This window comes from Musa acuminata, chromosome BXJ3-4 (assembly GCF_036884655.1).
Source record: "Musa acuminata AAA Group cultivar baxijiao chromosome BXJ3-4, Cavendish_Baxijiao_AAA, whole genome shotgun sequence".
NCBI classification, from domain to species: domain Eukaryota; kingdom Viridiplantae; phylum Streptophyta; class Magnoliopsida; order Zingiberales; family Musaceae; genus Musa; species Musa acuminata.
The window spans coordinates 40,906,484-40,931,848 of NC_088352.1; the positions used below are offsets into that span (position 1 = coordinate 40,906,484).

General features: G+C 34.6%; 1 protein-coding gene across 1 annotated transcript; it reads left to right on the forward strand.

Annotated features, from left to right (window-relative positions):
• The first annotated feature begins 1,647 nt into the window (after positions 1 to 1,647).
• LOC103983109 (multisubstrate pseudouridine synthase 7) lies at positions 1,648 to 24,703 on the forward strand. The gene is made up of 21 exons (XM_065148549.1): positions 1,648 to 1,864; positions 1,942 to 2,020; positions 2,113 to 2,307; positions 2,386 to 2,603; positions 3,538 to 3,610; positions 3,716 to 3,772; positions 9,093 to 9,172; positions 9,253 to 9,315; positions 9,434 to 9,521; positions 9,628 to 9,730; positions 9,828 to 9,931; positions 11,938 to 12,011; positions 15,282 to 15,346; positions 19,005 to 19,174; positions 19,898 to 19,965; positions 20,044 to 20,104; positions 22,890 to 22,927; positions 23,036 to 23,104; positions 23,199 to 23,517; positions 23,890 to 24,006; positions 24,218 to 24,703. The coding sequence occupies exons 1-20, from the start codon at positions 1,665 to 1,667 to the stop codon at positions 23,917 to 23,919; spliced, it is 2,154 nt and encodes a 717-aa protein (XP_065004621.1). The 5' UTR covers positions 1,648 to 1,664; the 3' UTR covers positions 23,920 to 24,006; positions 24,218 to 24,703.
• Positions 24,704 to 25,365: the final 662 nt, after the last annotated feature.

The window sequence follows — 25,365 nt, forward strand, 5'->3', positions numbered from 1 at the left end:
CTACATAGATAAAGATTTTTAAATTGTATGAAAAAATAGATTTAATGATAATTTTATGTATTTTATTGTTTATCTATAAAAAATCAAAGGGATACAAATTTTATTATTTTAATCATAATCGAGGATAGTTGAATACGTGGATAAAATTTTATTTGCTAGTGGTGATCTTAGTTTATTGTATGAAACTATAATATTTATCATTTGGAAGTTTAAGATAGTTGATATGAGTACGATAGCTTATGTTATTGGCATTGAGATATTCACAACTAGATCTAAATGATTATTATGATTGTCTTAGAAAAAGTATATTATCAAATTCATGAAGAAATTTAGTATACAACCTTATCTAGTAAATGACATATCATAGCAAAATTTATTTATAATAATGGTAAATAGTTAGAGAAAATAGTAAAAAATATTTAATATTAATTAAGAACTTAAGTTTTACTATTTTTATTTGAAAGAATATATTCTTATGATTAGATTTGTGAGCAATCCATAAAAAATATGTTGATATATGTTTGAGCGGACATGATAATTGACACTATTATTTACGTAATTAAAGTTATTTTTTTTAATTTTTTTTTATATTTATGTATGTATACATTATGATTGAATGTGTATAATATGATTATTTGGATAAGATAAATTATATGAGATATTTTATATTATAATATGAAGAGCTAATTATGTTATGACACATAGAAGCATAACATTCATAACATACCATTGCTATGACAAGTATTGATAGTCAAACTTAATATGATATTATTATGTTTATTATATTTATTGGCTTGTTTTATAAGATTCATACACATGCATAATTTTTTTAATATAATATAATTAAAAATATTTTTTTTTAAATTTTATATTTATTTTAAATTTTTTATATTTAATTAGTGTAGCTTATATAATTAGGTAATATATATTATAGATTTGATTGGATTATGATTTTAGTTATCGACTAATAAAAAGGAAGTTGAATTATATTAGAATTACTTAGAAGATGATTTAAATCTCGTAATTGCTTATCTTGAACCCTGTGCTCTCATCTATAAATAAATAAGACATCACTTGAAATGGTGTTAAGTTATATATTTAGACATTATAGATTTTATCTCATCTCAATTTTAGTCTTTATTTAAATTTCATTATTTAAAAGTCTAGTTATCTTTACATATCAACAACAGTTGTTTTTTCTTCTGGATTTGATAACGATATTTTTTAAGGTCAAATAAAAGTTTTATGAATAACATTAAAATATACACAATCATTATCGTTGATATATTATTATTTGATTTCAATTTATAACATTACAAATTTGATATGATAATATAATTATAATTTTTATGCTTATAAGTAAATCACATCATATATATATTTTTTATATGAATCAAGTTTTTCTTCAATAAATATTCAAATAAATTTAAAATGGATTTGCTCGATTAAGTCCAAAAGATTCACAATGGTCTAAATATAAATAAAATAAATAAAAATAATTACAAGACAAAAATATTCTTTTAAACTCATAATATTCCATAGTCAGAATTTGAGTCATTATAGCGGATCGGACTTTTTTGATCCGTTTAGATTAGGATAAACGGGTTCGGGTACAGCTAACCAGCCGTTGTTATCGGATGCACTCAACGCTGCGAAACCCGTCCATGCGACTGAGAGCGCCGCCTTCCCTCTCCGCCCTTCTCTCGCCACCAAAACCCTACCTCTTCTCGAAACCCTTCTCTCTTTCCTATCTCTCCCGACCTCGAACCCTCGCGACCATGGCTAAAACCCTCGACGAATCCGACGTCGGCATCTCCTGCTGCGTCTCTTCCCTTGCCGGTTTCCGCGGCATCTTGAAGCAGAGGTCTGTCTTTCGCCCTTCTTCACAGCCCTAATTCTTTTGATCTTTCTCTTTTATCTGATCTTTCTTTATCCGATTAGGTACTCTGATTTCATAGTCAATGAAGTAGATTCCGATGGGAACATCGTCCGTCTCACCTCCTTTGATCTTCCCCCAGAGGTAGCTTTTGATGTTTGTGTGTTATTAAGGTTGTTTTGCTTTTGTTCGTACTTATGGGTTCTTTCTCCATTTATCTCTTGGTTTTGGGCCAGGAATTTGACGAGAAAGTTCGAGAGAATCCTTGTTCCGATGGTAAAGATTACACCTTGGAGATTGAATCGTTTCGGTCCCTTTGCGGCGAGGTTGATGCTGATGCATTGAAGGCTTTTCTTGGGAAGGTTTTGGCCTCAGAAAGCGATGCCTCTCCCATTGTGCTCTCTCCCGATCCTGACAAGTCTCATCGAGCGGTTGGTTTCGATAATTTCCATATTTTTCCATTTTTTTGACATTTTAAATTCTCTTTCATTCTTTCTGTTGCATTTTAGGAAGTTCACAATTTCTTCAAGAGGAATTTCAAGTTCTTGGTCACGGATACTGTTGAAGAATCAGAAGGGAGTTCAAAATGCATAAGGGTGAGGTTCTCTTCGGGCAAGGGAGGAGGTATGAGCAAGAGGGGAATGAAACGGAAGGATACCAAAGATGACAAACCATTTGACAGCAGAGGCTCTAAGAATTGGCCAGAGCATATTGGAAAGTTTTTGAGGTTAATTCACATCTTTTTCCCTCAGATTATGATCTATTATCAGGCAGTGGGAAATTTTCTGCTATAAACATACTCATTTTAGGCTATACTATTATTCTTTATATTAGGCAGAGAGAATTTTTGTTGAAACCGTGGTCATTCAAAGCTTTGTTGTTTTTTTTTTCTTTTTCGATAAATAATGCTGCAACCAGTTAAAAGCTTTTTAGCCATTTAAAGATAAGACTAAAACAGTAAACAATAACTTTTTATGGCCAAGTTGCAAATTGCAATGCATTAGCAATTTTTTTTTCCCACATAGTATCCATAGTCTATATGATTTATCATTAGGCGAAGAGAATTTTCTGCTAGAAACAGTCATTTTGAGCTTAATTGTTATACTAAATAGATGATTTATTGAGTAACAGAGAATTTCTTCTAAAGCTGTTGCCATTTAAGCTTTACTCTTCAAATTTTGGAAATATAATGACACAGCAGTCATAAAACTTTTTTGACTCTCTGAACATCAAAAATCTAAAACTGTATTTCCTTCCACTTAAGTTGCAAATTGCAACAGATGAGCCTTTTTTTACAAGACAGCTCTTGTTAATATTTTTCTTTGATATGGATTTGATCTAATATTGACAATTTATCATGGACCTAAGGGCTTGATTTGGAAAGTACAGATTTATATTCATCTGATGGCTTGTCTAGTAATATTACTCTGTGTTCTGGTTTTTCTTAACCCATAGTTTCCTTACAAAAGGATGAAACCAGTGCACAAGGCTCTGGCCAATAGTCAATGTATGCAGTATTACCTCCATATATAGAGATTTTGTTTCCGATGGTCACAAGGGAGCAACCCATAGGATTCCTTATGATTGATAATTGTTGCAAGGGAGCAACCCGCATTTATGTATAGAAGTTTATCACTTTTACGGTTTTGTTGGATGTTCAGGTTTAATCTTTATAAAGAGAACAAGGACACCCAAGAGGCTTTAGGACTTATTGGAAAGATGCTAGGCGTTCATGTATGTCACCGATTTCATGCCATCTAATCCGTTTACCTCAGTGAATCTTATTGTGCTTTCTTATTTTTTTTGAATTTACTAATAACTATCTATTGTTCTTGACAGCAACGATCATTCGGCTTTGCTGGTACAAAAGATAAACGTGCTGTAACTACTCAAAGGGTATCTTTTTTATTCTGTTCTAAAATATTTTGTGTTTTGCCCTCTTTTTCTAATTTACAATCTTGATCATTGCCCATATTTTTGCACTTAGTTCATGATTTTATCTATTGTAGAATTTGCAAGATATTTCCTAGTAATATTGTAAAGTGTGAATGTCTATGTAATTCTTTTTTATAGTTTTGATTTTATCAGATTCATTTAGCTTTTCAACTCACTAAACATTGTAAAAAGTTTTTTTTTTTTTTGCAAGCTTTAGAAGGACACTTTGCTTTGTATCAAAATCTTGAACTGTATAACAGGACCAGGTACAACCAGTGGCTGCATGTGCATGGCCTATGCTGGCCTGTATCTGTTGGCATTAGAACTAAGCAAATAAATCATGGAAAAAAAAAAACTAAATTGACCGGAATGTTCGGTTCTCCCTAGTTATACGTTCAATTTTTGTTCTTGGATATTGAAAAATGAATCACTTTGTTCAGTTGGGGAAAACTATGGAAATCAAACTAGAATTTCTGTACTTCACAAAATTTGTCTGAATTTAATTGGAATCATCCACCTTTTGTATGGATAATGGAGGAGGCATTCCATTTTCATGACTATAAATTAAATGGTTCAGTTTTGATCTCATTTGGGAAAACTATGGAAATTAAACTAGAATTTCTATACTTCACAAGATTTGTCTGAAACTTTGAATTTAATTGGGATCGTCCACCTTGGATAATAGAGGAGGGATTCTATTTATATGGCTATAAATGAATCCCAGAATTTCGTGTTCCCATTGTTGATCCCAAGGACACAAGCATTGTCATATTCTCCATTATTGATGCATGTTTGTTCTCTCTGTCACCTATATTGCGAATAAGCCATCTTTGATGATCTCAAACTTGCGATATTTTGTTTCTTTCCCATTGACAACTTATCCTCATCAATTTTGCATCTTTAGCAAACCTGCTCAATGACCTACTATCCTTTGTTGTTGATCAATCAACTATATACACTTGTCTTTTCCTTTGCAACCTCTGTCTTTTATTTGCTTTGACATTGGCACCGCCGCACCTCAAGGAACTGATGGAACTGCACTGACATCTTTCTCCTTGGTTTCTGGCTTATGGTAATGGGGAGCAAGATCACCATTGGCATTGTGAAGGTATTCAATTCATTTATAAGCATCATGAACCAAGATGAACTGGAAAATTAGGTTCAGTTTCATTTTTCTACTTTAATTCTGCCCGTTCAGTAGTAATTGAAAACTAAAGGGTTCGTTTACAATTATGCGAAACAGAATACAGCCTATTGTAGTTGGGCAAAGCTTTTGCCAGCTTATCCCCATCGGCACATATCGTCTGTTAATTTTTTGGGCATGCTATTGAACATAAAACCTTGGATATTTTAGTGTAATTAGTGGCTTATTGTAGAATAATTACTGAATGAATGCTGTTTTCCTTTATTAGGTGTATAGTTTCATAGTTTTTCTAATGAAATACTTATTTTGGAAAAATGGCAAGGAAATTCAGAGAATGAAATGGAAGATCCAGATGAGTTGTTGATTATTGCAGTCTTGAGGATGAGTTCAACACAAACTACAAATTGATACTTTTAGTTCAGCTTAGAAGAGTTTGTTTTAGTTTAGTTTTTGGTTTTCTTTCTCATTTTCGTTGTAGTTTTCTGTTATGTAATGAACTCTAGATGATTTGTGACCTTGGACTTGTATTGGATAATGCTTAGGTTACCATTGTTTAGGATAAGTCTTATTGTTATTGTTTCAATTTCTATTATTTAGTTGAAAAGTGGAATATATTCCTAGGAAATTTCTAGTTAAGTTTATGTTAGGTAAATAGAGAAACAAGGCCTTATTTTGTCCACAATCTTTGTAGTAGTTGAGTGTATTAGCTTATCTCTAAATAAGCTAATATGGTTGAACTGTTGTATGGTTGAGCCACTTAAAAAATTCCTTAAGCTAACATATGTCTTGTTGACGTCCCCTACTACTAAATTTTTTTAGTTTTAACTCATCAATATGTTGCTATCCATGTGCATAGAATTCTAAAAAATCTAGGTAATTTACCACATGTTGGATCCACTGCATGGACAATGTCAGATACAAGTTGTTTCTGCTGCAAATAGTCAAGAAGAAGCTTATCAATTATGTGATTTCATGCAGTGGTTTTAAAAGGCACTTGGGTGAGGCGAGGCTTGAGTGCCTCGTAGAACCCCCAGGCATAGCGCTTCAAAGAAGCGCTACTCGGGCACTCGCTTGAGCCCAAGCACCAGGCACCTCGAGTGAGCGCTCGAGCCAAATTTGTTCGAGTTCAAACTTTGGTTCGATTATATTTATAAGTTGGTTCAATCAAACCAACTAACATAGTTACCCTAACATCATTCAACCCCCTCCTTTGCCTAACCCGGTAAAAGAAAACAAAGGTGAAATGAAATCCTACATCTGTTGCCTTTGTTTGCTCTGCTAGCCATCGTCGGCAACCTCGTCCAATCTCGTTCGGTGCTGTAGCTCAGTTGCTGTCGCTGCAACTTGTTTGTCGTTGCAGCTCGTTCGCCATTGTGCAGCTTATCTAAATCCTAAACCTATTCCACCACCATAGCTCTATCTATTGTTGTAGTAGCTCTGTCCGCCACCAACGATTACCTCTTCGATTGCTTTCATTCGCCACCTTCGCACGCGTTGTCTGACGTTGTTGATCCGTCTGCCGTCATCGATAACGTCATCTGCTGCCTTCATTCGTCGCTGCAACTTTGTTCAATCTCGTTCACAGTTGCAGTTTCATTCACGCCCTATGCTTCGCCCACCTTTCTATTAATTAAACTGCGAACGGACGAGCAACAACTCGTTTGGAGCAGTTTAAATATATTTGTTGTATCTATAATACCATGGGCAATATGCACTTTGATTTATACATGAAACTTCCTTAGCTTTTACTTGATAATGTCTTAGAGCAGCAAAACATTCGTAGTTAACAAGATGCTTTTGGAGCAGTTTAATTCTAACACAGGTCTTCATAAACATGTTTAGCATATTTCTATTTAGTTGTATATTATTTTAATTATAATATTCGGGAGCACCTCTCTTTGCTCGAGTGGTGCCTCGGGTGTTTTGGGACCTTGGTGCCTCTTGGCGCTTAGCGCTTTTAAAATCACTAATTTCATGTCATCATTCAAGTTGGTGATGCATTACATGTCAGAAGGAGTAGGTGCAAGCCCTCCAACATAGTTATTTTTACAAAACAATGATAACACATTCAGTGATTTAAAAAGCGCTAGGCGCCAAGGTCCACAAACGCCCGAGACGCTAGGCGCTCGCCCGAGCGAAGCGAGGTGCTAAATTATAAAAATATATAATATAATTATAAAAATATATAATATAAATATAAAAATATATAATATAAATATAAAAATATATAATATAATTATAAAAAATATAATATAAATATAAAAATATATAATATAATTATAAAATATATATAATATAATTATTTAAAATTATATAAATTATAAAAATATATAATATAATTATTTAAAATTATATAAATTATAAAAATATATAATATAATTATAACAATAATTTCGAATAAATAAAAATTAACAACATTAAAATCAAAATAATATATTATTAATCTATTAACAGAAAATTAATCATTTCAAAATTCAAATAAACATAATATTAAGAGTATACTGAGCTTGATGGAGAAACGAGGAAGCAGCGGCGAGCGGCGATAGCGGCAACGGGAAAGGGAAAGGGAGCGGAAGGCGCGAGCAGCGGGAGGCCTCGAGGGAGGCGCGAGCAGCGGGAAGGCTCGCAGGAGGCGAGAGGGCTCACGGGAGGCGTGAGCAGCGGGAAGGTTCGTGGGAGGGCTCGCGGGAGGCACAAGCAGCGGCAGCGAGCGACGAGATCGCGATCAGGATCGAGAGCGGCAGCAGGTTAGTGTTGGGTTAGGGTTAGGGTTAGGGTTGGGGTTATATCGGTTTAGTTGGTTCGATTGAACCAACTAACAACCGAACCAGGACCGAACTAGACCTAAAATTCTGGTTCGGTTGCCTTGGTTTACCCAGGCGCTCGCCCGAAGCGCCCAACGCCTGGGCTCGGGCGAGCGCCCAGGCGGCGCCTATTTGAAGCGCGCCGCCTGGGACATTAGCGAGGCTCTCGGGCCTCGCCTCGCCCGAGCGCCTAGGCAAGCGCCCGAGGGCCTTTTGCAATCACTGAACACATTTTAGAGGTTTGCATCTAATATAATGCAAAACTAGGAATCTAGTTCTTCTCTTGTCCAATGATAATGCATATAAAGGTTTGGATGTAATATAATGTAAAACTAGGAAGTAAGTCCTTGTTTGTCGAATTATAGTTAGTAGTTGAACTTTTTGACACGTACATAAATAATGTCTCGTGGCTGAAATATTTGCATGTGTAGTGGATTTCTATTGAGGTTGAAATTCTGTATGTGTTATAGATTTCTATTGAAAACATTATATTAAACAAACATGCCTTGTTGTCCATCACGATTACTTCCTAATTTCTTTAAATTAAGTTGTTACTCTACTGCTTGCCTGGTGCATATGATTCTTAAAACTTAAAAAATATAGTTCTTTTACTGCATGTTTGGACCCACTTCATGAGTTTGTATTGTATCTAACACAAAACTTTTCTGCTACAAATAGTAAATATGAATCTTATTTATTATGTGATTTTCATGTTATCATTCAATTTGGTGATGCATAACATTGTCACAGACTTAATTGGAATTACCTAAGTTGTGAGGCACCATTGCGTTATCTGTTCGCAAAGGGTCAACTTAGTTGCAATCTCGTTCAGGTCTCGAAGTACCTGTAAAAGAATAAATTGATTAGTTCGAAAACGAGCGGCGGACAAGTCCCAATGTTTCGCAAAAGGGACTGTTTTACAAGTAATTCAACAAACATTTGGTGTGCAAGTGAGAAAAGAGAGGAATGAGAAAACAAAGGCTTTAGAAGGCAAATGAATAGTCACAAGTCTGCAAACGACTACTCACCGGGTGTTGTTGTTGCATGACAATCGTCCGTGACAACATGTCATAAAGGAGAAGGTGCATGTCCTCCAAGATAGTTATTTTGGAACAATGTTAATGCATAGTAGAGGTTTACATGTGTCAGAAATATTATGTTAAAATTGCAGCTTGAAGGAAGTGCTAATGCTTTCTGATTTAGGCTTATTTTGTTTAGTCACCTTTTTTCCTTTTTAAATAGATGTTTTAGAATACATGTTTCAAGAAATTTTTATGGTGATGCTTACAAAGATTGATGTTGAATGTTCTGGGAAAATATCTTGTTTGATTAGGTTACCATATTCAAGCAGCATGCGAAAAGGTTAGCTGAACTTAACAGCAGACTATTTGGTGTTAAAGTAGGAGATTTTTGGTAAGAGCAGTGAGATTCTGTTTTCTCATGATTCTTGTAGCATTATGATGGTGATACAATATAGGTGATCATGGTAATAGTTATGTAAAGGAAGGGCTTGTTCTTGGCCAGCTTGCAGGAAATCGTTTCACAATTACTTTGAGGTACTTTGTGGTTTTTATAGCTTTATATGGTATTAGGATGTTGTGGTCCTTTTTACAGCTTCCTAGGTAAATTTTTGAATATATATACTAGAACTACTAACTGACATATAATTTCTAGAGTCGTTGCTGCAGATTGTAAGGACACCATAAAAGCAGCTGCAGATGGTTTACAGAGGAATGGGTTTATCAACTATTATGGTTTACAGGTAACTTCTCCAGTCTAACTATATTTTAAATTGATACATTGTGGCTTTCTTGAAATGCTTCCATGTGAGGCTCAACTTCCATGTTGTAACTGTGGTATTATATCAGCGTTTTGGAAGTGGTTCTGTGCCAACCCATCTTGTTGGAGCAGCTTTACTTCGGGGGGAATGGAAAGGTGCTGCAGCTCTGATTCTTGATCCCAGGGAAGGAGATATCCTTAAACTAAAGTTCCGCTGTACTCATTATACTTTACATTTCATAAGTGTTCTCTTAGTATCTTGTTTCTTTATCCTTGACACTGTTAAAACAACGCCCGATCACAAGAGAGGCACGGGAATATTATAAAGAACATGGTGATGTTGATTCAACACTGAAGAAACTACCTCGTTTTCTGGTTGCTGAGAGGGCTATTGTGAGTTTTCTGGAATTCTCTGTTGTATAAATGACCTCTTGCTTCCATACTCTTCACATTAGTTCTTGCAATTTGAGTTTTACCTAATCTTACTAATTTTATTACATTACTAGATCCACTGTCATTAAATAGCAATAAACACTGATTTTCATATGCCTCTTTATAACTCTTGAGGAATCTTTGTTGATTTCCTTAGAAAAGTTGTCTTTACAAGCATTTTGAAGTTTTTGCAATTGATTGATAGTGTTGATATACCAGAATCATGATTTAATTACCAGACTTTGTATAACTCAAGCCTAGACCTAACTTTGCTCTGCACCTAACCCTATATCTGTCCTCTATTTTTGAGGAATGATGGCAAAAATATTTCAGTTATATGTGCTTTCTTTCATCTGATACAATAGTCTATCAAACTTTTATTGAATGGGTATGAAGAGAATATTTTAGTTGTATGATTTTATTTTGGACCTTTATAGTTTCATTTCTTGCGATTTTAATGGTTTTTTTTGCTTATAATAGGAGTACCTATGGCATTTCAATTTTACAATAATTGAATTTACGATTTTGGCATTTGAAACACTTTGATTAGAACTCTTGATTGCTGACAGCCTGATCTTGTTTTGTTTTTTAAAAAATGATTTAGGAGAAGTACTATCCTCATAACTTTCTTTTATTTCTTTATAGTTATTTGTTTTTAATTTTGCCAAATGGAATTTTTCATATTCTTGATAAGGACTTATTAGTAGTTTCTTGCATGGAATTTTTGTAAAATATTTATTATTAATTTCTTACATTGTAGATGTTAACATATTCGTAGCTACTTTTGAGATGAATGATTGACATTGTGAAGCACTGAATATTCTAAGGTTGTATTTGGGAACACATTTGCATTTCAAACGTGCATTTAGAGGGAGGGATTTGGGTGGATGTGCAGTTGGAGAATGCTTCAGCCTTAAAAGTGTTTGGTAAACAATAACATTTTAAATGTGCATTAACGTAAACGTAAAGTGTTGTTTGGTAAAACTATATTTCAAAAGTTCATTGAATATTATGTGACAAATTTACTCCTATTAACATATTTAATATTTATTCAAAAGTAGATACATATTTTTATTTAAATTAATAATTAACTAAATAAAAATAAATAAATGTTTATATATAATCTTATAAAAAAATTATATGGTCCAGATATCTAATAAATAAATAATATAATCATACAAATGAATATAAAACAATTTTTAAAAATAAATAAATAAATATTTTATATAAGACATAAATCATATTGATTTCTCACTATAGTGACAACGTTGTGATTTTAGATAGAATCATATGGTACTTTGGCATTTAAAAAGTTACATTAACATCCTGAAAACCCTAAAGTAGCATCAACATTTGAGCATTTTGGATGCAGCATCTAGGCCAAATGAAATTTGAAAAAAGTTTACCAAACACCGCCTCACTTTTGAAATGTGCATTGGATCCTCAATGCACATTTCAAATGTGTTCCCAACTCTTAACAGTGAGATCTTTACTCTGTTGACTCAGGCCCTTTTCCCACTCCCTTTTTGGAGTATGAGCAGGTGGCCCTCGGATGGGAGAAGATCTTGAGACCACTAACTCCTAAAAACATCTTGGATAAGAGCTGCTTTTCTTCAAACAACCAAACATATAATTTTGTTCATATTTTTTTAAATAGGTTGCATATTGTTTTCTTATGTGTAATTCTTATTAGAAGTTTGTTAAAGGAAATTCTTATTAAAAAGCTTGCTACGAGTTCCTTAAATGTAAATGTTAACATATTCCTTGGTACTTCTAAGACAAATTTGACATAGTGGAGAATTGTCAGTGGTCATGCCTCTGTTGGTAATACAAAGATAATAATGTTGCCTCTGGCTTGTGGCTTACTATTTACGGTAGAGGTAAACCATTTGCTGAACTTTATTTGTGCTTTTTCATGTGTAATTTGACCTTTTTTTTTTTTTTTTTTCCCGTTTTTGATCTACCAGCTTCAATGTTTGAAGAAGTCCCCTGGCAACTACCTGCAAGCACTAAAGGCTATTCCTAGAACATTGAGAATGATGTAGGTGTTTGATTCTAAATTGTTGCAAAAGTTTAATTTTCTTTTCCTGAGAGGTTTCTTGGAGCCTATGACCAAAAAATGTGCTATAAATGATTTATAAATAACAATTTTGCTCAGAATGAATACTAGCAACTTATTAAGGTTCTCAATACCAGTCCGTTACTGGTATAGTCTTGGTTCAGGTTGGTAGTGTACTGGTACCGACCACTTTTACAACCATAGGATCATTGACACTGTTGCAATCACACCTAGATGGTCAACTGGGTCCATGGAGTGGCTTTTGGTCCTTCCAATCCCATGACTTTTAACCCTGGTGGATATCTTCTCTCGTATGTGATAAAATATGACAAATATTTACACAGAACTTATGGTCCAAATGGGCACCACATCACCATGCGGCGTTCCTAATTTTCTTTTGCCACCCACCTCGACTAATCATATTGTGTTGTTTTTTCGTTGGACCAATGAAGATTTGTTGCTAACCCTCCTTAAAAGGCAAACAATAGGTCATGCTTTAAATAAAAACAATACCCTCCTTAAGGGTAATTTCATCATCTAGTATTCATCAGTCTGAGTTATTAATGCTTTCTACAGTTTTAGTGGATACACCCTACCATATTTGTTTACTAAGTTTGACAGTCTATGTTAAATGAACTTGATGGATCTCTAACTTTATTGAGCAACAATTCTTCTGATTATTAGTGCTCATAACTACATTATTGTTGAATTTGTCTTATCTTGTATATCGTAAACTGGTTTTGACTTGTTCTCCTTACTCTTTATCTCTCTTTGGTAATGCATTGCAGATATAAATATATATATTGTAGTAAACATATATTAGCTTCTCCAAGTGTCCATATGCAAACCATCAATTTTTTGACTCAAAGGATAAGGTGGGCCTAGCACACCTGCATGACATTTCTTTAAATGAGGCATGCATCATTCAAAATGTTCCTATAATGCAAATAGGGAAACCCTTGCGCTGGACAAGTCTTGAGGTATATCAAGATCTTATGCATGATGTCAAGATGAGAGGCCAAAACATTTTTGCTTTATGCAAATATAACAATTTGGGTTCGATATGATTTTCTTCATTCTAGTGAAATGTATGTAGTATTATTCAACATTTATGTATTATCAGGATTCATGTTATGCCCCTCCCTAAATGTAATGTTGGCAGTTAGCATTAAGGTTCCATAAACCTTTTTAACACAGACATTTCTTAGATTAAGATGGTTCAATTATTACCTTGCATTTATCAGATAACTTGTACTTAATTAAAATTTTAACTCTACCTTTTAGTAACAATGGAGTCATTTTCAATATCTGACTCTAATTTGTTTATGGCATTGCAAATGATAAGTAACACACCTTAAACTTTGGTCTGGTAGTGATGTACCAGACCCACTTATCAAAGGTTGAGAGATCGAAACCTCACATGATATATTTTTGCACCTTAAATATTGGTCTAGTGGTGGTGTGCCAAATTCACTTACTAAAGGTTAAGGGTTCAAAACCTCATCTGACATATTTTTACATATAACGCATTGGTTGTGTACCAGACGCATTTACCCAAAGGTTGAGGGTTCGAAACCTCATCCAACATATTTTTACATCTAAAATATTTGTTTGATGGTGGTGTATCAAGCCCACTTACCAAAGGTTGCGGGTTTGAAACCTCAACTGATATATTTTGTGCTCGAAACATTGGTCCAGTGGTGGTGTATGAGACCCACTTACCAAAGGGTGAGGGTCCAAAACCTTATCTGATATATTTTATTACTTTAAAGTTTAAACATTAGTCTGGTGGTGATGGATCAAACTCACCAAAGATTGAGACCTCAAAACCTCATCCGACTAATTTGAAAATGCCAACTAGCTTAGCTAGTGAAAACATTGATAGTTTATTTCAAGATGCCAAGATCCTAAGCTTGAATCTTGCCATCACCATTTATCATTTGCGTAAAAAGAAAAATGTAACAAGTCTTTTTCAGTGGTGAAACTTATCATAATAAAATGTTGGACTAAGTTGATAGCCTATAACATTTTATGTTCATTTAATTTTATCATTCTATCCAATATGAAGTTGTATCACAATAATTTCTTTACTGGTCATATGGAGATCCCTAGACATATGTTTGTTGCATCATTAATCAATGATGGATGAAGGGCTCATGATGCCCAGGATGTGCCTTGATGATCTAGTCTCTTGCAGTTTATATCATCTGATACAGCAATAACCCATTTGCAGCCTCTCATCAGAAAACATATATAGGCTCCATGGAAACACTAGTCTTCACTCTATAATTCCATAATTTGGGAGCCAAAATCTTTTTCACCACCTTTCACTTGGCTGTGATCTTATATCAGTATGCTTCTAAACTCATCTACGTTGATAATATTAGTTAATATATTAACTTTTGCATCTTAAAGTCATCTACGATGTATGCAACAGGGTCTTGGCAAATAGCCTGTGCAGGATGAGCCTTGAATGAGGCTCAGGCTACAAAAATATCTTTGATATTTTCTTTGACTTGACATTTGAACTTTTCTATTCCACTAAATCTAGATGTGAAGGTAACTGTTAGATATGGGAGGATAATTATGTTGCATAGAACTTACATATCACCCTTCTTTCTTCCTCTATTATTCCCCCTCTTTTTCTTTTACCTCCATATTACTCAATTAATGCTAGATCACTATTCTTGTTACTGAGCTGATAGGCTTGGAACAATCTTTTTCTCCTATATCTAACTCATCTTCCTCCAATTTGTTTCTCAAGAATATTACATTGCTGTCCATTCCTCGTTCCCTGTTAATTTTCCCTATAGCTTCACATTTTTGTCATTCATCTTTTTCTTCATATACCTTTGTTCTGCATCCTTTCCACAAAAAAATAATTTTAAATGTTGTTATTTGTTATATTTAAATTATTGTTTATTTTGTGCTTTTAGTATGCTAATAAATATTATTAATGCGTGTTGATTAAAAAGCTTTTATGTGTTGATCAGGATTTAAAAAGGTCCTGATAGCAGAGAATAACTAGCATTTTGTGGTGTCATAAGAAGTTTATATGGCCACAGTATAGGAACAATATGTGTTTGGTGAACCAGAATATTGTTATTACACTAGACTATTAAGTTATTATGATAAGTTGTTTTCTAGTATCTTGTACAATATTGTTTATCTTTGTCGTTTTTTATTCTTGTACTTCTATATTTTAATTTATTATCATTGTTTTAATAGTTTTTAGGACACTTATTCGTACAGGTATGTGCATAGCTACCAAAGTTTTCTATGGAACCATGCAGCTAGCATGAGGGTGCAGAAATATGGTATGTTGCCTCTTTTTCAAGGCTTTGATTGCCACTGAAAGGTCGTCACAGCATAAAAGATTTTTTAATGTTTAGAGTCGTAAAGAAACTTGAAATCAATTGAAAGATATGAAGATATTAGGGGTAAAATCAAATAGTTGGAGCCTGTTATTTCTACACCAATCAGTCATAGTCTTAATGGGACAAAAAGGTTTCACTTTTGTCATAAAATCAGGTCAATGCTCGGGTTAGTTCATGCTAGCATTTGGGGTATCACCCAAAACATCTCATGCCAGTTGGTTTCCTAACTTGAAAAGGGAGATCAGCTGAGACAAGTCATGTTGTAAGTATAGAGCTTTGCTTGTACTAAATGCTTGGGGGATCTAATCGGCCCAGATGTTATTTAAAATTTTAAAACTTGTTGGTATTGAGTTTGTGTGTAGCTCTTTTATTTGCTAATTGTTGAATATCTACCCATCTCATTGAGGCCTTCATCATCTTGATGCCATCTCTCATCCAAGGACAGGTCGAAAGACAAGGATGTGGATGTAAAAGACGATTATAGGCTATATGTATTAGTTTTATGTTTAATCATCATTTTTGTGTTTTGGCTTTTGGCATTGCCGATTTACAATTCTGCACTACCAACATGATTGTGTGTGCTTGTTTATGCTGGTATCACCTAAATTTTTTGGGCTCATCCGACATTATTTTGTTATGGTTGTCATATTTATTGTCCGTTGACTTTTTTTTGCTCCTATTTCCTATTTCTTCTCGCTTTTTTTGTTTCAATGGTCTCTGCCTTAGTCTCTAATCTGCTATCAATTTTCTTATATGCTCTTAATATTATTTCTTATCTTCAACTATTTATTTTATATTTTTCAGTTCACCTAATATAAACAATGGAGATTATATTCACTTTGTATATGGCCTTTAGAATCAAACCAGGGTTATATCCTTCGTTATGAGAATCTTTAATGAACAAGAAAGAATGGCATAACACTTTTTTGTTGTGAACAAAATTTGGGAAAGCTTGAGATATTGTTAGTGCAGATCGTATTGGGATGGCATGATGAATATGGATTGTGGTTATTCAAACGCAAAATCCTTTTTGCTCACCTTATTGAACTTTGTTTTTGCAACTAAATAAATAAAAAATCTTTGTCTAGCTACCTAGTCTCTTGGAATTCTTGGATTAGATGCATTCAATTCATGAACTGTGTAGAACAACATGTTGATTTCTACTTGTGATTTATTTAACATAGGAATGGCAAACAGTTGTTACTCAAATCTCGTGGGGGATACATTAATCGTCTTTTGAGTGGCGAGATAAACGAAAACACTTTATTTAAGTAAAAAATTAAAGAAAAGTTGTGTGTACCAACAGGACATCTGATGCAACTCGGTCTGATTCAAGTTAATAATTATTAAATCTATTTGATTGTTAAAGAAGGCTAAATTTGAGTCAATTTATATTCAGGTTGAGATTTTGTTTCTAGTCAATTTGTTATATATGTTACTATGTTCTGGGATCAGAATGAGTTAGATTTGGGCCCTGCTTGTAGTAGGCTTATGCAGGATAGGAAGGGGCAGACAATTTATTGTTAAAAGAGGTAAAATGTAATTGTTTGTGATTTTAATTCTAGCCAATTTGTTATATATGTTATTATGTTCTGTGTTCAGAATGGGTTAGATTTGGATCCTGCTTGTAGTAGGCTTATGCAGGATAGGAAGAGGCAGCCAATTTATTTTAAAATAGGTAAAATGACAGGGCTTCACCATTGCTCCAGCTGGTTACTGCTTCCTGAAGTTGATTTATCCGGGTGGAAACTATAGCATATGGATAGATCTAGTTAAAAGATTGTCTTAGAAAAATAGCCATAGAACTGGTGCTGCCATGAATATATGTAGGCATTTTTTATTTTATTTCCTTTCTGAGAGTTACTGAGTTAAATACAACCTTTTATTATCTTTAGAAAAAAATAGTTGCTGTATGATTAGTTTATGAATACAAACAAAATTGTTCAGTCCCCTGTGGATTGGTTCTTCCTTTTCTGACTTCCCTCTTTTTCTCTATCTTACCATCCCTTTACACACCATTACTTTTAGAATATCTTTATGCAGCCCTACGGAGGACTGCAGACAATATCTTTATGTATTGTAGTGTCGCAAAAGGTCATCACCATGAGCAACAAAAGATTCATAAACTTAAGAGAGATGGGTTCTTTTTTGATATCATAGCAAAGCTGATCTCCCATGATGAGTATTAAGATTGGAAACATTACAATGGTGAGTTAAGGCAGATGAGTTGAAGTACTATTATGACAATTATTAACTTAAAGTTGGTTGTGAAGTTCTTTGATATGGATGATAGTGGAAGCAAGGGGTTCAAGTACCTAGGCATAGGACAAGTAGACTAGGATTACTGAGTAGTGATCTGGTAGTCTGAGCTTGGTTAGTAAACAATGTCCAATGTGATTAAATACATCCTCTATATCAGGTGATTAAGTGTACTCCTGGTGTTTGGTCTGACCAAAATTTTGGGTTCATTATCCAATCAGTATTCTGATGTAGGGTGACCAATATGGTAATTGGCTGTATGAGCTTACCGGTTGGTAAAGTGTATGATTAAATATTTTGCCTGTATGGTTTAGTGTATGTGTGGTGTTGTACTACTCCCATTTCATTGTTGAGTCCTTGATGTCCATTTTATTTCACCCATTAGCTGGACCAGGAGAGGAGAGACAAAGCAGAGGCCAAGGTTGAGAAAGCATATAGAGTGATCGAGGAAGATTGATGGTCAGTAGTGGGCCTGAAAAGACTAATTGAGCAATGAGGGAAGGCTCAATGGCTGACTGTGGGGCTGAGAGGGGAGACTGAGCTCAAATGATTGGAAGAGTGGCGAGCTCGAGTTCTATCATCGGCTATAGTGCAAAAGATGAGAGATTGATCCAAAAAGGACCAAGACAATAGTTGAGAGATCACAAACAGGTGGAGCTGACAATACATGGAGAGCCACTAAGGTTGGTCTGATGCCTAATGGTGGGTTTGATAAGGAGTGGGGCAATGGGGGAGAGTTTGAGGGCTGGCTAAGTGATGAAACCACAGTGAAAGCAGCAAAGGAGAGACAGACCAACTGCCACTGGGGAGAATAGTAGAGAAGTTAGATGATAATAACTTTTCGCCCACTTGATGCATGTGGGATGAAACATGTGACTAACAAACAAAGAAGAAATTACAATCTAATTAAAGCTTGCTTTCAATTTCTATAAAGCATGTACACAATTACTAAACAAACAAAAAATGAAAAATGTAATAGTATCTCTGTCCAAGTTATGGGCCAGTAAGCTAACAAGTTTTACAGTTGAGGGGCTGTTTTATCCACTGAAGCAAAGTTGATAGTCCAATTATGTAATGATAACTATCCTTAAGAAGTCAATTGAATCTCCTAGCCTATTGCTACAGGTCTAAGCCATGAACAAGTTTACATAGCTTATGAAAAAGTATAATGCATATATATTGTCTTTGTACTTTCTTTCTTCTTTTACTACTATGTATGTAGCATAGCCTACTCAAGACCTCTCCTGTAATAAATACTGTGATGCAAACTATTGGTACTGTGAAAACAGTGTTCCATTTCTGTTCATCTAGTCTCGTTGGTAATTATTGTATATGACAGGGATTTCACAGGTGGTACTAGGAGATTTGGTACTATGTAAAGAAATCTCTCCTGCAGAAATGGCTTCCTCTGACAATCCTGACGTCGAAGATGATTGTAATGATGGAGATAATTGTTTATTGGATTTGTCTGATGGAGTACATTCTGAAGAAAAGGTTCAATTTGTAAAAGTGAGTTGTTTTTTATTATGACTAATCTTTGCTCCAACATTTAATTTTACAGGTATACTATCTTAAGTTCTAATTCAAGACTTGCATGTACACAGATCGAGAGAGAGGGTGTCTTGTAGAACACATTCAAGAACTATACTGTAGATTCAAAGTCTAGGAAGAAGATTCTGACTTGAAGATTTGCTCCTTTTGGCCATCTATTATAATGTTTAGAATTTACATATAAACTGAGATATCTATGTTTCTGAGTTCTGCATCAACTGTGCAGAAAATAAATGGCTTAAGATGATACCTTTTAAATATCTGAGTACATTTGTGCTCATGATTGGTGAGGTGAACTGACTGCACCTTGTATGAATTTTTGATATTTAGATATGAGCAAGTTGGTTTGAGCCCTCAACCCTGCTAGGTCAAAATCTGTGGTATGGTTCAAATTAGAATATACGTCAGCTTGTATTTGCCTGCAAATTTTTTAAACTTGGGGAAAAAGAACTATGTTTGGACTTTGGAATTACTTTTGTCAGTTCATCAGGAAGTGTGTCGTAAACAATTATAGAAACAGTTGAATGCTTAAATTCGATGTCTAACTTTCTCAAGTTAATCCATATACTGCTAGTGTGATTTTACATTTTTTGTTAAATGAAAACATTAGTGAAGACACTACTGATTGAACAGTATCATTCTCTTTAATTATGACATCGATTAATGCTTTGTCTGTTACAGGTTGTTGATTCTGAAGATCTTCTTAAAGGACTCTATACATTCGAGGACGTTGTACTTCCTTTGCCTGGGTATGGAGCATCTCAATACCTTGTGAAGGTTCACGTAGAAACTGATCTTGATAGTTAATTCTTTTCTTCTATTTGCAGTTCAAAAATTTTGTATCCAGCAAATGATATTGCTGGTGTGTATCATGATTTGGCAAAGAAGGTGGGTGTTTTTTCTCTTAAAATGGTGTAGAATAATGTATTTGTTCCACCAACCAGTTTTTTCTCTGGTCGTTCTTGATTGTTAACTTGTTTAATGACCAAATTTTTTAGTTGTTTAATGTCAAGCTATCATCTAGATCATGTATGGTCATAATTATCATGACTATGTCTACCTTATATCTCTGCTGGGTTTTTGTTTTAGATAAGCATGTTGCAGGGAACATCATATATCAGTTGCTATTTAGATATGAGCTCATTTTGCAAATGGTTAAAGCTTGCTGATTGTTATCTTTACAAGAAATTATATTGTGCTTCAAAATAATGCCCAGTCCTCTGCATGGATCATATTTAGCCTGCTTTTTTAATTTCTCCAGTCCATTATGACATAATCATAGTATTTAAGACACCCAAGTATACATGAATTTTAACAATGACATAAACAGATGTTTTGATGATCTTTTGAGATTTATGAGAGTTATAAGTGGTCAGCAAAGATTTGGAATGACATAGGTGGTTGTTGGTATTGTTTCAAGAGCCACTGAGTGAATAGAATAGGTTTAGCAGATGAATAAAGCAAAGAAAGGTTTTATTTTTCAAAGTTCTTATGACTTATGGAAGAGAGAGAGGAGACATGGTTCCTAGGAATCTCACCTGATGCATGGATGATGGTGTCATGCTCTTGAAGGAAAAAAAAGTGTATTGCTAATCTTGTCAGGGAGGGAGTGTACGTGGAGACAGTTCCTAGGAATCTCACCTGAAGCATGGATGATGGTGTCATACTACTGAAGGAAAAAAGATGTGTCTTGTTAGTTTTGTCATATACTTCATTGTGATCACTAATTATAAGGGAGTTAACTTTTAGTATAAAGACTTTCCAAAGATAATAAATCTTGTAACTCTTTAAAATCCTATGTAAAGAAATGAAAATATTTCAAAGCATGATTTCTAGTGGCTTAAAGGTTTCTCTCTATTCATGGTTCAGAAACAATGATACACATGTTATGTACTTGTTCGAGCATAGACCAGGTTACTGACCAATTGATTACGGTTGTGTATATTGGCCAAATTTTAATTTAGTATACTTTTATTGGTTTAGGTTAGTATTGGTTCCTTTTATCCAACTGGTTGAAATTTTATTAACTTCAATCTGTTTGATTGAAGATTTTAATTTGGCCCACTTCAAGCAATTGCGAGTGGTGACCCCCAATTTGTGATTAACTTTTCATTGCAAAAACCTTGTTGACGTGGCAACAAAAATAGAAAAGAGAAGTGGGGACAGTGGCAGTAAGAATGACAACAGGTAGGTTACCCATGAATATTCACCATATCGATTCCTGAGCCCAACTGACTACACATGTATCTGATCTTATTCCAAACCCAACTCTAATACTATTTTTTTCCCGATATCTGTTCCAAATCTGACTAATTGATACCGTAATCCGGCTTAATCTGATTAAGTGCTAGTCTCTGGAAAAAACTCAACCCACTACCATGTAGCAATGTCTACATGTCAAGAACAAGGAAATTCAACCGTGCTCATTCTTGGACAGACTTAACCACTGCATTCCCAACCTGTTTTGGGTACCTATTTTCACACCTGGATTGATGGACACCCCAATTTGGCTTAAGCGGATCGGGGATCGGTAGGTGTGAGGACCCCCATAAATTCTACTTCCCTACCCAAACTCATCCAAAGTCCGATTTAAGGGTATTGAAATTCGGTTTAAGTGGGTTAGGTAGATCCAGCACCTGAAGAAACCCTGACCTGTTCTCATGCATATGGTCAGTGGCCAATTTAACAAGAAAAGATGCCATATATGTATGACCTGTACAGCTTATGTTCAGGTTTGACTAGTCAACTGGAGTTTTTCTTTAAAAAATGGGCTCCCTGTCTGATCTTGCATACAATTTTAATACCTTTCCTACTTTGATTGAAGCCTAGTTCAGCTTTGGGTTTTATCAATTTCAGTAGTACAAATTCACTCAAGCTTGATGCTGAAATTCAGATCCATGGGAAAGTTGTAAATTAAAGCCTCATAAAATGAATCTCAAAGGACCTATTAAGTAAGGTAGCTGCTGTCTATCCTCTATTTGACTGGAAATGGTTGCAGACAGCCCCCTTAAGTGACATGCCGAGTGAGTCGGCACTTGAGGTGTGGAACACCTATATGGGTTCAGACAATTAAGGAGGTGGGGTGGGGCGGGGCAGCAGGGTTCTTAGGAAAGTTATATAGGTTCAAAGGCATGATACTTACAGAATCCATGCTGTGTAAGCTAGAGCATGCTTCTGAGACTTAAAACTTTATTTATGGCTTCATAAAAGTTAAATATCTTTCCTTCGGTTGTGACCCTGAAAGAGCAGTAGTTAAATATCAAAAGTATTCGTGCAGTTTTTTTTCCTGCATTAGTGTTCTATGGATCTACATTTCCTAATTGAAGCTCCTATAAGTTTTGTAACTTTGTTGTTATTGGTTTCTTAATTTTTTACTAAAAATCTCTTGATCTGCTAGTTGTTTTCTTGCATATTAAGTTACAATGTTACATAATCATAATTTGTTTAATCTTCATTTTTCCTCTTAGCTACAAAGTTAGGAAAACAGAGTTCCAGGTCAATATGACATTAATTCTATCAAAAGATGACTCCATTGATCTATATGATCAATCTTGCTTGATAATGAAACATGACTGACATGGAAAAAGTGTTCGTATAGCACGCCAAAAAAAACAAAGCAAGTATATCTTTCTATGCAATGATGCAGTACTCATTTTAGTGTTTTAATGGTCAGGATGGAATTAGCTTGACAGAAAGTGTTCATGGTGCCAAGTAAGTTGTGCTTAAATCCTCTCTGCGGATATTATCTATTTTCCTTGCATTATCATTGGCTTCTGGTTCATGCTTGCTCTAACAATTTATGTTATCATTTGTGTTTAGGGAATTTTCAATTTCTAATTTGAAGGGTGCTTATAGACGGGTATTTCAGCGTCCTATTGATTTTGTGTGGTATGTCAGTTTATTTGAACCTTTTTTCTCTTGTAGTCATAATATTGTTTATTACATGGAGAAATACTGAAAGCTATATTTTCTGTGGAGCCAGGGAATTACTGGATTATACAGATGACAATATACCTTTGGTTGAGACCGATCTTGATATCATGCAAAAAGATTCTGGCCTCTCTAACAAAGAAGTGTTTGTAGATGGAATCTCTGTCAACCAGACTAAAAACTTAGATTCAGAGGTTTCAATTGGTAAACATATGGTTGAGGATGGAAACGCAGATCCATCACCAACGATCGAGCTTGTTCACAACTCCGACATTCAGTCACCCAAGCTTGCTCTGAAATTAGCATTTACTCTTCCGACGTCATGCTATGCCACGATGGCCGTAAGGGAGTTACTAAAATCTTCAACCTCAGTATGTGCTAAACCACTGATGATTCTGTTTAAATATTATAAATGTAACTTCTGATGCATATAAGCCTAAAGTTTTGGTTGGAATGATTGGTTTGCCTACTTTCAACATTTTTTTTGGTCTCAAGCATTCGCTCTAGTAAATAATCTCATAATAATTTGGTTTAATGGGTTAGTTTTGAATTTTGTTGGGAGGATGGCAAGACATTTGAACTTAAACCAATCCAGAGAATGAAACGCACAGCTTTTTCCCAATATTAGAACACTTGCACTCTGAAATCTGAGAATTTATGCCTGAAGTTGTTCGCTGAGTTGACATGCACCAGATTCTGATGAAATATTCATTTCATGATAATGTCTCATTACCTCATTGCAGGTTTCTTATCATAAATCACTGAACCATTGACTCTATTGGGTGTTAAAAGTTGTTTCTCTGGAAGAGTCACAATGTTTGAAACGGACAGGGCAAGTTGCTGTGGAGGATGAAGCCACCGTAAGTCTTTCTTGTTCGCTCACTCTCATTCTTTGTATGTGCCCTTGCAAGTGTCTGTGATGTGTTGGTTCTATAACAAGCTGGTTATTTATGAAAGCCAGTGGTACTGACTTTTCATGTTATATGTACTTCTTCCCACTAATAATCATACTCCAGCAGCAACTTCTTTTTTAGAATATGCTTGTCTGACATACTCAACTTTATTTGGCAGTGAACCATTTCAAATTCATTAGACACAGGTGTCATTGGCCGACTGTTTTTACCTGCTGTGTTCTTCTTGACTGACTACTGCTAGATTATCATCAGTGGCAACTTGATTCAATTTGTGGGCTGCAATTATGCACAAGGCTTCAACAATGTGGCAGAGATTTGGTGGAATTCTCTTTCATGGTTGTTATGAAAGATAGTTTTGGTTCACTGGGTTAAAATGATTTCCTGCAATATATTCCATTTTTATCTTATCTAGCAAAACCGATTTGGTTAAGGTGCAAAAAATGTCAGGTTATAAAGTAGTAGTCTTTTGATGTAGCAGACTGTCTATGGCCTGGCTTTATAAAATATGTATACCGTTGCCTGTTCTTGTGGTCGTGTGTTTTGATGCAGCAGACGATGGCCTGTCTCTATAAAATGTGTAACTGTTGCCGTCTCGTGTTTCTTTGAATGGTCTTGAGTATGAAAAAAGAATGCATTTGTGGAACTTGATGGCTTTTTTTATTAGTAATAAGAAAAAAATATATTAGATTTATGGTAAAAATTTGGTTTTTCATTTTGCATGTTTAAACTTAGAAACAACTGACAAGTTGTGTAACCAATCTATATATATTTGCAATATTTCTTGAATTCATAATATCTTTTTTCTCTTTCTGGTGAAAGAGATCTAAACATTTTAGATGAACACCTGTGCTATATGCTACGTACAACTCCAAGATATCATATTCTAAATATATTTTTGATATATATACTCCAAGAGTAATTTGTGCTATATCAAATGTCAAGTGATTTAATCATCTCTAACATTTTAAGAAGAAAAAAAACTGTCCATTATGATCCAACGACATAATTTTCTCACATCAAGACACCGTTGATGAGGCTCCCTATCAACATTAAATACTATTGAACCGAAAGACTTGGTGCTTCATGTCATGAAACAACTAAATCCTTCCCCTTTGTATGATGTGATCATTTCTCTTGCCAATGATGCAGATAACTGACGGGACCCAAGTAACCTGGAGAAGCCGCAAGCTGACAGAACAAAGATTTAGCTGCACACAAAGCATGTCTTTCAAATCCATTGTCAAGGAAGCTTTCCATCCATTGCTGCATGGATGTCTACAGGACTCGAGAAAGAGGAGCGACAAA